This window comes from Muscardinus avellanarius, assembly GCF_963383645.1.
Source record: "Muscardinus avellanarius genome assembly, chromosome: 12".
Lineage (NCBI taxonomy): Eukaryota > Metazoa > Chordata > Mammalia > Rodentia > Gliridae > Muscardinus > Muscardinus avellanarius.
The window spans coordinates 7251410-7265944 of record NC_137798.1 but is presented as its reverse complement, the minus strand read 5'-3'; the positions used below and the strand labels follow the sequence as shown (position 1 = coordinate 7265944).

At 52.0% G+C, this 14535-nt stretch overlaps 1 protein-coding gene across 1 annotated transcript in view; it reads right to left on the bottom strand.

Moving 5' to 3' along the window:
* Positions 1–583, bottom strand: part of SPPL2A (signal peptide peptidase like 2A) — a gene marked incomplete at both ends in the record, with an annotated part of 37753 nt that extends 37170 nt beyond the window's left edge. Inside the window, one exon of the mRNA XM_080707736.1 lies at positions 527–583. Coding sequence (XP_080563862.1) covers positions 527–583 — 57 coding nt within the window. The remainder of the gene's footprint in view (positions 1–526) is intronic.
* Positions 584–14535: the final 13952 nt, after the last annotated feature.

The following is a 14535-nucleotide window of genomic DNA, read 5'->3' as shown; positions in this document are numbered from 1 at the left end:
CACCAAACAAGAACACTACCCAGACCCTCGCGACGGCCTCGGAAGAGCGCAAGGGGAAGGACCTAGGAGAGGGGTAAGGGGAAAAGCCAGGGCCAAGTAAAACTGAGTGCCGTCCCACCACTCAGGCTGGGTCCGACCCAGACAGACCCTTCCTCTTCCCAGGAGAGAGAGGTCGTGGATGAGATGGACTAGACAAGAAAGCCAGAGAGGAAAATGCCCACACACGACATAAAGCAGCCGGGGAGCCGGGTGGCATCCTTGGGGGCTGCGGGCAGGTGGAGGTGTGTGCAGGTGGAGATGGATGGAGCGCGGGGCAGCCTGGGAGCCGGGTGGCATCCTTGGGGGCTGCGGGCCGGTGGAGATGGATGGAGCGCAGGGCAGCCTGGGAGCCGGGTGGCATCCTTGGGGGCTGCGGGCAGGTGGAGGTGTGTGCAGGGGGGATGGATGGAGGACGGGGGAGGCGCGGGCGGGCTCCCGAGGGGCCGGAGCACCAGCCCCCGCCCGCCCCGGCCCGGCGCGCCCTTACCAGCCGGAGCAGGCCTCCGCAGAGCAGGGCGGCGGCGGGCGGGGGCAGGCGGCCCATGGCGGCGGGCAGGCGCAGTCCGGCTCCGGCTCCGGCTTCCCGCTCGGCTGGGGCCGCCACACCGCGCAGACTTCCTCTTCCGGCCCCGCCCGCGCCGGGCCCGCGCCCCAACTCTAGGGGTGCCGGGTGATTCCGCGTTCCGTCTCTGTCCCCCAAGCCCCCCGCGTCTCTCTTCCGCCAAACGGGTCCCAGCAGGCCTCCGGAGCCACTGCCACAGTCCAGGATGAGCTTTTTTTTTTTAAATTATTATTATTATTATTATTATTATTATTATTATTTTTAATTTGCAGTACTGGGGGTAGAACCCAGGGACCTTCTACCTGCAAGTTACATCCCTAGCCATATTTATTTATTTATTTATTTATTTATTTATTTATTTATTTATTTATTTATTTGCAGTACTGAATCCAGTCTTCTACCACCAAGGTACACCCCCCAGCCCTATTTTTTATACTTTTTTTTTTTCGGTACTGGGGATGGAACCCAGGGGCAGTCTACCTCCAAGCTACATCCTCAGCCCTATTTTTGTTCTTTTTTTTTTTTTTTTTCGGTACTGTGAAACCCAGGGGCATTCTACCTCCGAGCTATGCCCCTAACCCACACCCTTTATTTTGAAACAGGGTCTCACTGAGTTGCAGAGGGCCTCACTAAGTAGTAGCTGAGGCTGGCCGCGAACCTCGATCCTCCAGTCTCAGCCTCCCAAGGACTGTTACAAGTGTGCGCCACCAAACCGGGCTCAGAGTGAGCGTTTTATTTTTTATTTTTTTATTTTTTTAATTAATTTATTTTTTAAATTGGTGCATTGTAGTCATATATCAATCACATTGGAGTACAAGACTTGAGAGGATATACAAGCACACATCATCCAATTAGCCCTCCTCCAGCCCCCGTCCCATTCCCTCCCCCTCCCTCCATCCCACACTTCTTTGGTGATTTACTTTGATACATTTGTTTATGTACCTCCTGCATTTTAAAGAGGCTCCGTCCTCCAGTATTACATACCCTCTGATTGGTCACATTAGTTGCTTCACTATAGGGCCCTTTCTATAGCTCAACCTCTTCCTGTTGCCCTTTTCCTCCTAGTTATTGCTGATTAAGAGAAGCGTCTGATTTATATTTTCTGCGATATTTCTCTGTGCATGCTGCGTTGCAAGTACCAATCCCACTCTTGATGGTCCCAGTAGTGGCCTGGCTACTCAGTGGACTGATCCAGACCTCGCTGGCTCAAGCAGCGGCCTTGCCTCATGGGAGGCCCCAGTTCTGGTCTCGCTGGCCCCTGAACCGGTCAAACCCCTAAGCTGGCTTTGGTCCCGACCTTGGAGGCCACAGGAGTGAACTTGCCTCACGCCAGGCTCCGATGCTGGCCATTGGCCCCTGCACCGGTCTAACCCCTTGGCAGGATTCCAATCCTGGCCTCGGAGGCCCCAACACTGGTAATGCCTCACGGCAGGCTCTGATGCCGGCCTCACTGCCCCAGCACCAGCCTAACCCCTTGACAGGCTCTTATCCTGGCCTCAGAGGCCCCAGTACCGGCCTTGCCTCAAGGCAGGCTCCGATGCCGGCCTCGCTGGCCCCAGCACCGGCCCAACCCCTCGGCAGGCTCTTATCCTGGCCTCGGAGGCCCCAGCACTGGTCATGCCTCAAGGCAGGCTCCAATGCCGGCCTCGCTGGCCCCAGCACCGGCCCCCCTCGGCAGGCTCTTATCCTGGCCTCGGAGGCCCCAGTACCGGCCTTGCCTCACGGCAGGCTCCAATGCCGGCCTCGCTGGCCCCAGCACCGGCCTAACCCCTCAGCATGCTCCAATCCCGGCCTCGGAGGCCCCAGCACTGGTCATGCCTCACGGCAGGCTCTGCTGCCGGCCTCGCTGGCCCCAGCACTGGCCTAACCCCTCGGCAGGCTCTTATCCTGGCCTAGAGGCCCCAGTACCAGCCTTGCCTCAAGGCAGGCTCCGATGCCAGCCTCACAGGCCCCAGCACTGGCCTAACCCCTCGGCAGGCTCTTATCCTGGCCTCGGAGGCCCCAGTACCGGCCTTGCCTCAAGGCAGGCTCCGATGCCGGCCTTGCTGGCCCCAGCACTGGCCTAACCCCTCGGCATGCTCCGATCCCGGCCTCGGAGGCCCCAGCACTGGTCATGCCTCACAGCAGGCTCCGCTGCCGGCCTCGTTGGCCCCAGCACCGGCCTAAACCCTCGGCAAGCTCTTATCCTGGCCTCGGAGGCCCCAGTACCGGCCTTGCCTCACGGCAGGCTCCGATGCCGGCCTCGCTGGCCCCAGCACCGGCCTAACCCCTCGGCAGGCTCTTATCCTGGCCTCGAAGCCCCAGTACCGGCCTTGCCTCAAGGCAGGCTCCGATGCCGGCCTCGCTGGCCCCAGCACCGGCCTAACCCCTCAGCAGGCTCTTATCCTGGCCTCGGAGGCCCCAGTACCGGCCTTGCCTCAAGGCAGGCTCCGATGCCGGCCTCACTGGCCCCAGCAGCGGCCTAACCCCTCGGCAGGCTCCGATCCCGGCCTCAGAGGCCCCAGTACCGGCCTTGCCTCAAGGCAGGCTCTGATGCCGGCCTCGCTGGCCCCAGCACCGGCCTAACCCCTCGGCAGGCTCCGATCCCGGCCTCGGAGGCCCCCGCACTGGTCATGCCTCAAGGCAGGCTCCGATGCCGGCCTCGCTGGCCCCAGCACCGGCCTAACCCCTCGGCAGGCTCTTATCCTGGCCTAGAGGCCCCAGTACCGGCCTTGCCTCAAGGCAGGCTCCGATGCTGGCCTCGCTGGCCCCAGCACCGGCCTAACCCCTCGGCATGCTCCGATCCCGGCCTCGGAGGCCCCAGCACTGGTCATGCCTCACGGCAGGCTCCGCTGCCGGCCTCGTTGGCCCCAGCACCGGCCTAACCCCTCGGCAAGCTCTTATCCTGGCCTTGGAGGCCCCAGTACCGGCCTTGCCTCACGGCAGGCTCCGCTGCCGGCCTCGCTGGCCCCAGCACCGGCCTAACCCCTCGGCAGACTCTTATCCTGGCCTCGAGGCCCCAGTACCGGCCTTGCCTCAAGGCAGGCTCCGATGCCGGCCTCACTGGCCCCAGCACTGGCCTAACCCCTCGCCAGGCTCTTATCCTGGCCTCGGAGGCCCCAGTACCGGCCTTGCCTCATGGCAGGCTCTGATGCCGGCCTCACTGGCCCCAGCAGCGGCCTAACCCCTCGGCAGGCTCCGATCCCGGCCTCAGAGGCCCCAGTACCGGCCTTGCCTCAAGGCAGGCTCCGATGCCGGCCTCGCTGGCCCCAGCACCGGCCTAACCCCTTGGCAGGCTCCGATCCCGGATTTGGAGGCCCCAGCACTGGTCATGCATCAAGGCAGGCTCCGATGCCGGTCTCGCTGGCCCCAGCACCGGCCTAACCCCTCGGCAGGCTCCGATCCCGGCCTCGGAGGCCCCAGCACTGGTCATGCCTCAAGGCAGGCTCCGATGCCGGCATCTCTGGCCCCAGCACCGGCCTAACCCCTCAGCAGGCTCTTATCCTGGCCTCGGAGGCCCCAGTACCGGCCTTGCCTCAAGGCAGGCTCCGATGCTGGCCTTGCTGGCCCCAGCACCGGCCTAACCCCTCGGCAGGCTCTTATCCTGGCCTCGGAGGCCCAAGTACCGGCCTTGCCTCATGGCAGGCTCTGATGCCAGCCTCGCTGGCCCCAGCACCGGCCTAACCCCTCAGCAGGCTCCGGTCCCGTCCTCGGGGGCCCCAACACTGGCCTTGCCTCACGGCAGGCTCCGATGCCGGCCTCGCTGACCCCAGCACCGGCCTAACCCCTCAGCAGGCTCCGGTCCCGTCCTCGGGGGCCCCAACACTGGCCTTGCCTCACGGCAGGCTCCGATGCCGGCCTCGCTGACCCCAGCACCGGCCTAACCCCTCAGCAAGTTCCGGACCCGACCTCGGAGGCCCTAGCACAAGCCTTGCATCATGGCAGGCTCCAATGCCGTCCTCGCTGGCCCCAGCATCAGTCTAACCCCTCTGCAGGTTCCAATCCCGGCCACGGAGGCCTCAGTAGTGGCCTTGCCTCACAGCAAGCTCCGATGTCGGCCACTGGCCCCGGCGCCCGCCTAACCCCTCAGCAGGTTCCGATCACTGTCTCTGTGGTTATTATTTCAAAGGTTCCAGTTGTAATGTATCAGATCTCTTCCTCCCCCGAATATTGGCCACTGGCATTGCCACTGCCTCCACCGTTTCAAATCCTTCCCAGGCTCTTTTTCCACTCTGAATGTTGTCCAGTGTTCCTAAGCATGCGTGATGGTAGCATTCGACATTTGGTGTAATTTCTCCAAAAAAATAAAGTTGGTAAGATCCGGTTTCTGCTTCTCCTGAATACAAGTCTCCACCACCATCGCGAAGAACTCTTTCAACACCGCATTTCTCCTTGGTCTCTGCTAAACTCTCTCCTTATATGTGATGTCTGAGATTCTTAACAATATAGAGAAATAGCAGTCCTCTTTCACGGCGAATTTTTCCATAAGTTCCAGTGCATTTAGATAAGTTTTGTCTGCATCTTCAGTGTCCTGGCATCCATAACGGCTTTCTTACCACCTCTCCGATATTTTTCTTTATCTTTTTCTGTTCTGGGCCCGGTTTCTCCAGGGGTCTGGCGAGCTACTCGCAGTTTGGCCGGGACCCAGAGTCCCGCGATCCGGGCCCCAGCTGGCGTGCAATGTGCTCGACCCCCGCCCAGAACCCAGCATCTTACTGGGCCTTGTTTCTCCAGGGGTCTGGCGTGCTACTCGCAGTTCGGCCTGGGGCCCAGAGTCCCGCGACCCGGGCCCCATCTGGCGTGCCCAGCCCGCGACCCCCGCCCAGAACCCAGCGTCTTACTGGGTCTGGTTTCTCCAGGGGTCTGGCGTGCTACGCGCAGTTCGGCAGGGGCCCAGAGTCCCGCGACCCGGGCCCCATCTGGCGTGCCCCGCCCGCGACCCCCGCCCAGAACCCAGCGTCTTACTGGGCCTGGTTTCTCCAGGGGTCTGGCATGCTACGCGCAGTTTGGCCGGGGGCCCAGGGTCCCGCGACCCGGGCCCGGCTTATGTGTGCCGCGCGCGACCCCTGCCCAGAACCCAGCGTCTTACTGGGCCTTGTTTCTCCAGGGGTCTGGCGTGCTACTCGCAGTTCTGCCTGGGGCCCAGAGTAGAGTGAGCGTTTTAAAAATATAAATCGGATTATGTCACTCTCCGTCTGGGCTCGGGGCCCGGTGGCCTGCACGGTGTATTTGGGGCTGATTGGAGGATCACTTACGCCCACCACAGAGACCACATCTCAAGCAAAACAAAATCCTCTGCTCTGTGCAGAGCAACATGTGCAGTCTGGTTTCTGCTGTCCTCTGTACCCCCACCGTCCTTTTTTCCCTAGCTTTAAGACACAGGTCCTTCTGGTCCTTGTGCTGATAAACAACCTCCTCCTCCTCCTCCTCCTCCTCCTCCTCCTCCTCCTCCTCCTCCTCCTCCTTCTTTTGCAGTACTGGTGATGGAACCCAGGTGCATCCTACATCTGAGCTACACCTCCAGCCCTATTTTATTTTATTTTATTTTATTTATTTTTTGTGGTACCTGGGATGGAAGGAACCCAGGGGCATTGTACCTCCAAACTACACCCCCATCCCCATTAATTAATTAATTAATTTTTGAAACAGGTTCTCACTGAGTTGCAAAGGCCTTGTTAAGTAGCTGAGGCTGGCCGCAAACCTGTGATCCTCCTGTCTCAGTCTCCCCATTGCTGGGACCACAAGCGTGCGCCACCAGCCTTCTTGCTGGAATCCTCTTTGAAACTCAGAGCACATGATGGATTCACTTATCAGCTTAAATGTCACACCCCCAGAGGGAACTTCCAGACAAACCCAATCTAATGTGGCCCTGCAGTCACTTTCGTATTATGATTTAGCTCAGTTCTTTGGACAACACTTCCCAATCTCTTATATGTTACTATTTTTTTTTGTTTATTCATGTATTTATTTTTCTTTTTTTCGGTACTGGGTATGGAACCCAGGGGCATTCTACTTCTGAGCTACACCCCCTGCCCTATTTTTCTTTTTCTTTTCTTTTCTTTTCTTTTCTTTTTTTTTTTTTTTTGGTGGTACTGGGGTTGCTGGAAGCCCTTCTACCTCCGGGCTACACTCCCAGACCTATTTTTACATTTTTATTTGGAAACAGGGTCTCCTAAGCCAGCGCACGCGGCTGGCTTCGAACCTGCGCGATCCTCCTGTCTCTGCCTCCCAAGCGCGGGGATGACAAGCGTGCGCCACCACGCCGGGCTATTCTTTATTTTTGAAACAGGCTCTCAGTGAATTACAAAGGACCTCACTAAGTAGCTGAGGCTGGCCTTGAACCTCCTCCTGTCTCAGCCTCCCGAATGCTGGGATTGCAAGTGGCAGCACCACGCTTGGCTATTCATTTATTTATGAGGTTGCCCCCCACTTGATAGCCACAAGTGACCTTGCTGTGTTCTCTGCAATCTCTCTTGACACCTGCAATATTCAACATATAGTAGATTCTCAAGTATTTGTTGGGAGACTATTTCAAACTAAGTGCAGAACGGGACAGTGTCGCTCCTACCCCGGCTCATAACGACACAGATGAGTACACAAACATGATTCAGGGTAAGCAGTGGCTTTTGTTTACCCAAGAGGCTATGGAAGTGTCACAGGGAGGGATAGATGGGGTGCCAGGAAAAATTCCAGTCTGCGCTGAGTGGAGGAGGGCAAGTTAATTTTAGCCTGGCCAAGGGCAGAGGAGGAGGGTACTCGCGGGGAGACGAAGCGTCAGTGTTAAAGGGAAAGGCAGCCCTGGAGGAACTACAAAACTTAAACGTGGCAGAAGTTTTTTTGTTTTGTTTTGTTTTGAGTACTGGGGATGGAATCCAGGGGCAGTCTACCTCCAAACTACACCCTTAGTCCTATTTTTTTAGCCTTTTTATATTTTGAAACAGGGTCTCACTGAATTGCTAAGGGCCTCACTAAGTAGCTGAGGCTGTCCACGTACCATGATCCTCCAGTCTCAGCCTCCCAAGCCCGGGGATTACAAGCGTGCGCCACCACGCCCGGCTCAGGTCCCTCTTTTGTAAAAAGGCTGATGGACTCAGTGACATCAGTTCAAAAATATTCCCTTCTGGCCGGGCGTGGTGGCGCACGCTTGTGATCCCTGCGCTTGGGAGGCGGAGACAGGAGGATTGCGCTGGTTCGAAGCCAGCCTCGCTGGCTTAAGAGACCTTGTTTCCAAGTGAAAAATATAAAATAGGTCTGGGAGTATAGTCTGGAGGTAGAAGGGTTTCCAGGAACCCCAGTACCACCAAAAAATAAAATAAAATAGGGTTGGGGGTGTAGCCTGGCAGTAAAAAAGCCCCTGGATTTCATCCCCAGTACCACCAAAAAAAAAAAAATAGTGTTATTTGTTGTCAGACCTTTCTATATTTTAAAAATGGGTGGAAATATGGGCATCGTTTTACAAAAGAGGAAACTGTTGGTTGCCAGCAAAGGAGGCGGCGCTGGCCCTGCTCCTGTGTACCAGATAATCAGTACAGCCTGCTGTTTGCCAGGACTGCGGTGCTTTTGACTGGCACAGGGGCACTGATGACGTGTTGCTAATGAGCCCCAATGGATTTTCTTTTTTTTCTTTTTCTTGAAAACAGTATTTTAGTTTTCACTTGTATTTTTTACGGGTGCACTACAGTCTCACATCACAATGTAGGTCATGTTGACAACGGGAATGCATTCACCCAGTATTTGGTGGCCCCTCCCCCTTCCCCGTTTCCCTCCCTCCCGAGGCCGACTGTCCAGGGTAACGATGTTATATTCGTGTATACACAGAGGAGTCGCATGTAGCTTTACCATGAATGAACCTCAGCCTTCTTCCTCCCCTGCCCTTCCTCCCTGGCTCCACTGAGGATCGCCTCCATTGTCTGGAGTCCGTCTGGTATCCCAAATACTCCCTTGCTTGAGCATATTAGAGAGCCCCGATGAATTTTTTGACCAACTGGACAATTCCAAATAGAACAGCGATTCTCAATCTTGGCTCTTTGTTCCCATGGGGGAACTTTAAAGATTACTGATGCCTGGGTTCTACACTCCCCCTCTAAACACGCACTTGACTTTAACTGGTCTAGATGCGGTCTGTGCGTCAGGACTTTTAAACTTTCCTAGGTCATTCATATCTGCAGTCAAGGTCGAACTTGGTTTAGTCACTGATTATTTTTCGTGTGTGTGTGTGTGTGTGTGTGTTTTACTGGGGATGGAACCCAGGGGTAGTCTACCTCCGAGCTATACTCCCAGCTCTATTTTTTATTCCTTATTTTGAAACAGGGTCTCACTGAGTTGCAAAGGGTCTCACTAAGTAGTGGCTGAGACTGTCTGCAAACCGGGATCCTCCTGTCTCTGCCTCCCAAATGCTGAGATTACAAATGTGCGCCATCATGCCTGACTAGATTCATTCTCTCTCTCTCTCTCTCTCTCTCTCTCTCTCTCTCTCCTTCTTTCTTTCTTTCTTTCTTTCTTTCTTTCTTTCTTTCTTTCTTTCTTTCCTCCTCCTCCTCTTCCTCCTCCTCCTCTTCCTCCTCCTCCTCTTCCTTCTCCTCCTCCTCCTCCTCCTCCTCCTCCTTTTTGCAGGTCTGGGGATGGAACCCAGGGGCATTCACCTCCGCTGCCCTATTTTTTATTCCTTATTTTTTTGAAACAGGATCCACTACGTTGCAAAGGGCCTCGCTAAGTAGCTGAGGCTGTCAATGAACCGTAATCCTCCGGTCTCAGCCTCCCGAATGCTGGGATTCCAAGCGTGCGCCACCACGCCCGGCTGGATACCCTACTCCTAACCCATTCATGTGTTTGGGGGCACTTGGGTGGCTTTCCTATCTCAGCTATCGAGGATAAGGCTGCAAGGAACATGGAGTGCAGATGTCTCTTTGACAGACGTGCTGATTTCAGTTTCCTTGGCTGTATGCCCAGAAGTGGATTGCTGGATCCCCGCTTTTCATTTAGTGACTGTGTTGTTGGGGTTGTGTAAATAAATCCATATATATCTCAGAAGACTATGTGCCTCCAGTGCTTTTCTTTTTTTCTTTTTCTTTTTTCAGTACTGGGGATGGAACCCAGAGGCATTCGTCCTCCAAGCGACACCCCCAGCCCTATTTTGTATTCTTTATTTTGAAACAGGGTCTCACTGAGTTGCAAAGGGCTCACTCAGTAGCTGAGGCTGGCCGTGAACCGCGATCCTCCTGTCTCAGCCTCCCAAGTACTGGGATGACAAGCGTGCGCCTCCACGCCCGGCTCCATGCTTCTTCTTCTTCTTCTTCTTCTTCTTCTTCTTCTTCTTCTTCTTCTTCTTCTTCTTCTTCTTCTTTTTTTAACACTTTCATTGGTGCATTGTAATTAAACATCATAGCGGGGTTCACAGTGATGAGACACCCATGCACGCAGCACTTGGTGTGTTTCTCCTCAGAATCTATGTTGCCATTTCAGTCTCTAATTATTTTGCCCCCAAAATGAAATAGCTGCCGAGTTTCCTGGTATTGTTTTCCCTCCGGGGACTATCTGGCTTCGCTTACCTTCCTCTTCTGACACCTGCTCAGGAGGCGTTTCTGCGCGCGCAGACGCCTGACCTGGACCCTCCTGGTTCACGGACGTGACTAGAAGCAAGACGCCCTGTCGGCCGGGCTCCGCGCTCCGGCTTCTACTTGTCTGTGCACAGATATTTATGACTGCACTGGACACGGCTGCCTCGCTCCTCTGTGGAACAGTGTCAAAGGGTGAAAGGTCCCAGACACTTGCTGCATAGGAGCTGGATTAAAATGTTAACTTCAAGTGCAGAGTTTTTCCTCTCCTCTCCTCTCCTCTCCTCTCCTCTCCTCTCCTCTCCTCTCCTCTCCTCTCCTCTCCTCTTCTTCTTTCTCTTCTTTTCTTTCTTTTCTTTGCAGTACTAGTACTAGGGATGGAACCCAGGGGCATTCTACCTCCGAGTGACAAGGGCCTCACTAAGTACCTGAGGCTGGCTGCAAACCGAATCCCTCCTGTCTCAGCCTCCCAAATGGTGGGATTACAAGCGTGTGCCACCATGCCTGGCTTTGTGATTGTTCTTTCCTTCATTTCTTTCTTCCTTCCTTCTTTTCTTCCTTCCTTTCCCCTTTCTTCCTTCCTTTCTTTCCATTTCCTTCCTTTTTTCTTTCTTTCTTCTGTCATGCTGAGGATTGAACCCAGGGGCTTATCTACCTCCGAGCTATACTCCTAGCCCTGTTTTATTTTTGTTTATTTATTTATTTATTTATTTATTTATTTATTTTTATTTAGAAACAGGGCTTCGCTGAGTTACTGAGAACCTCACTAAATTGCTGAGGCTGGTCTCTAACCTGCAATCCTCCTGTCTCGGCCTCCCAAGTATTGGGATTGCAGGTGTGTTCCACCACCTCTGGTAAGTGTAGTGAGTTTTAAGGGAGTAGAAGGAAAGCTTAGGATAAAGAATTTCACATACCTCACAGTTGGGGGTGGGTAGCACATAAGCCAAGATGACAAACCAAAATTAAAGCTTTGGTTACCTTCTCCTAGGGAATTCATAAACTCTCAACAAGAGGCCTTTACTGCAAAGCAATGGAAGGTTTAAGACTGTCATCATTACTATTATTATTATTATTTTTATTTTATTTTATTTTATTTTATTTTATTTTTATGTGCTGGGTGCTGATCCCAGGAGCATTCTACCTCTGAGCTACACCCCTAACCCTCTTTTATTTTTTATTTTGAAACAGGGCTGGCCCCCAACCTGCAATCCTTCTGTCTCAGCTTCCCAAGTACTGAGATTACAGGCACATGATGTGGCTAAACTGTTTTTTACTCAAGTTGGCATTCATTGCTTCAGTTCTCTGAGCCATTGTCTATTTTAATTTATCTGGATCCGTTTTATTAGGTAAATTATTATTCCAATTTTGTAGATGGGAAAATTTAGAGAAAAATCATGTCCATGAAACCTCCTGCCAAGTTACAGAGCAGGGATTTAAATATAGTCATCTGGATTCATATTTATACCATTGCAGGTGCTCGGAGAATATCCACTAAATTAAGAAAGCTTTGCCAATAATTAAGAAACACATGGTTTTGAAGATTTTTGAGTTTGACTAAATTATCTCTGAAATGCTCTCTAAAGCATAAACAAATCTGGTCTTCTGAGGAATGAATAGCTGGATCTAATTTCAAACAAAATCAGTCTGAATTATTTTGTTTCTGCCCCTTTCCCACCCCATCCCCTAATTTGGATTTTAATTTGTTTTAAATGTCTAAGAGTCTCTTCATGAATAACAAGGAGAAATAAATTTATCTTGTAGTTGGGCATAGTGGCACACACTTGTAATTCCAGTACTTGGGAGGCTGAGACGGGAGGACCGCAGGTTCAAGGACAGCCTCAGCAATACTGAGACCTCCATCAACCTAATGGGACCTTGTTTTAAACTAAAAATAAAATAAGAATGGGAATTTAGCTTGGAGATGGAACGTCCCTGGGTTCAATCTCCAGTAGCACAAAAAAAATTAACTAATTTTTAAAAAGCTGCATGTTAAGAGAAATCACCAAATGAATCCTCTATTACCTAAAACAAGTGAATACAGTCAGGGACTTTCTGATGGACAAGGGTGCTTTTAGGCTTCTATGGTACCATTTGTTATAAAACAGTCTACTTTCATCAGACTTTTCTGGCTCTATTTGCCTGACTCTTTGAACTATTGCCTGCAGAGGTGAAAACAGACTCAGAACATATACAGGGTCTCACTGAGTTGCAAAGAGCCTCACTAAGTAGCTGAGGCTGGCTTCAAACCGCGATCCTCCTGTCTCAGCCTCCCAAATGCTGGGATTACAAACATGCGCCACCACGCCCGGCTAGTCTTTATATTTTTTGAAACAGGGTCTCCCTGAGTGGCGAAGGGCCTCGCTAAGTAGCTGAGGCTGTCGGTGAACTGCCATCCTCCGGTCTCTGTCTCCCGAATGCTGGCAGACTCGGATTATTTGGCTAACGGTGCAATTCAAGTAATAACTCCTAGTATGTGTAAGGCAACAGAGTATTTGTCATGATAACCAGTGTTCTCCCCCACCCCAGATCTAGGATGATACCAGTTCATAAAAATAAATTAACATCTTACACCCGTGTTTCGTCAACGTCCGGCTTGGTAGGAATGCTATATATGCTCATCCCAATGTGCGGCTCGACTCACATTGATTTCTGGTTGCAAATCTAAAGTCTAAAGTTATTTTTTCATTAACAAGTCTTGACATTATTAGCCGCCCCTCCTTTTTCTTGTTCATCATTAACTTACCTTTGGTGTTCCGTGTCAGGTAGAGATGGATATGATAGGACCACGTGCTATTCCTGGGCTTTGGTGCATGACCTGGTCGGTGAGAGCAGCTGGTCATTTCTAGCTCCTTGGGTCAGCTGAGATGGGGCCGTCAGTTTAAATGAAACTCTATTTAGCGAGGTGACCCACCGTCACGAGACACACACCATGAGTTTAAAATTCAGTAATGAAAGGGGGTGGCTCAGGAAGTAGGGAGAGGTGAGAGGAGGATTGTACAGTTTCTGAGGGTAAGAGAGCAGAATGTAGTTTTTAGGTTTACTTTTTCTGGAAGCATCGTATACAGGCAGGAAGGTATCCGTCTGCAAGCGTACCTTTTCGATGAGCTTTCACACATGGAACACATGCAGCACGACCAGCAGCCATCCTAGAAATAGCTCGCAGGGCTGAGAGATCCATCAGAGTTAGGCTGTGCGCCAAGGATGTGCGAGGCCCTGGGTCCAAGCCCCGGCACCAACAAAACAAAACAACGACCCCAAGCAGACGAAACCCCCACATTGCTAGCTCCTCAGACATCCCTCTTCTGCTCACTTCTAGCTAGTATTTGCTGCAAAAAGTAACTGTTTTCTGACTTCAATCCACACATATTAGTTTTGTCTCTTCTTAAACTTCAGATTAATGAAATCATAGAGCTTTTATCCTTGTTTCTTTCTCAACATGTTTATGAAATTCATCTATGCCACTCTATGTAGTTATGTTGCCATTTTATTTTTTATTTTTTATCTTAGAATTTTAAAAAATGGTGCATTGTAGTTATACATCTTTTTTTTTTTGTGGTACTGGGGTTTCTGGAAACCCTTCTATCTCTGGGCTACACTTCCAGGCCTATTTATATTTTTAAATTTGGAAACAGGGTCTCTTAAGTCAGCAAGGCTGGCTCTGAACCAGCGCAATCCTCCTGTCTCCGCCTCCCAAGCGCGGGGATGACAAGCGTGCGCCACCACGCCTGGCTCCCTCCTACCCTTCGAACGTTCTGTTCTCTCTTCCTGGAATGCCTGCTTTCTGTCACCTCTTCCTTCTCCCGCCCCCTCTTGGAGTACTAGGGTTTTGAACCCAGAGATATTCTACCTATGGGCTGCACTCCCAGTGTGTTTTCTTTCTTTCTTTTCTAAATTTTTTTCTTTTGTGGTGCTGGGGATGGAACCCAGGGGCATTCGACCTCCGAGCTACACCCCCAGCCCTATATTTTATTCTTTATTTTTTTTGCTCAAAAAAATAAACTTACTGAGTTGCAAAAGGCCTCACTAAGTAGTAGCTGAGGCTGTTCGCGAATCGTGATCCTCCTGTCTTAGCCTCCTAAATGCTGGGATGACAAGTGAGTGCCACCACGCCCCAGCTTATTTTTTAATTTTAAAACAGGGTATCACCAAGTTACTGAAGGTCTCTCTAAGTGGCTGAGGCTGGCTCAAACCTGTGATCCTCCTGTCTCATCCTCCCAAGCGCTGAGACTACAGGCATGCATCGCATGCCCAACTATATGCTTGCTTCCTTTTAACCATCACTTTTGAAACATAGTCTTCTTCATGTATTGCTGTTTACTGGTATTTTTATACTGGTTAAATCAGAGAATTACAACTATTGTGGGGCCAGATTAAAAAAAAAAAAAAAAGGTCCGGAGCTGG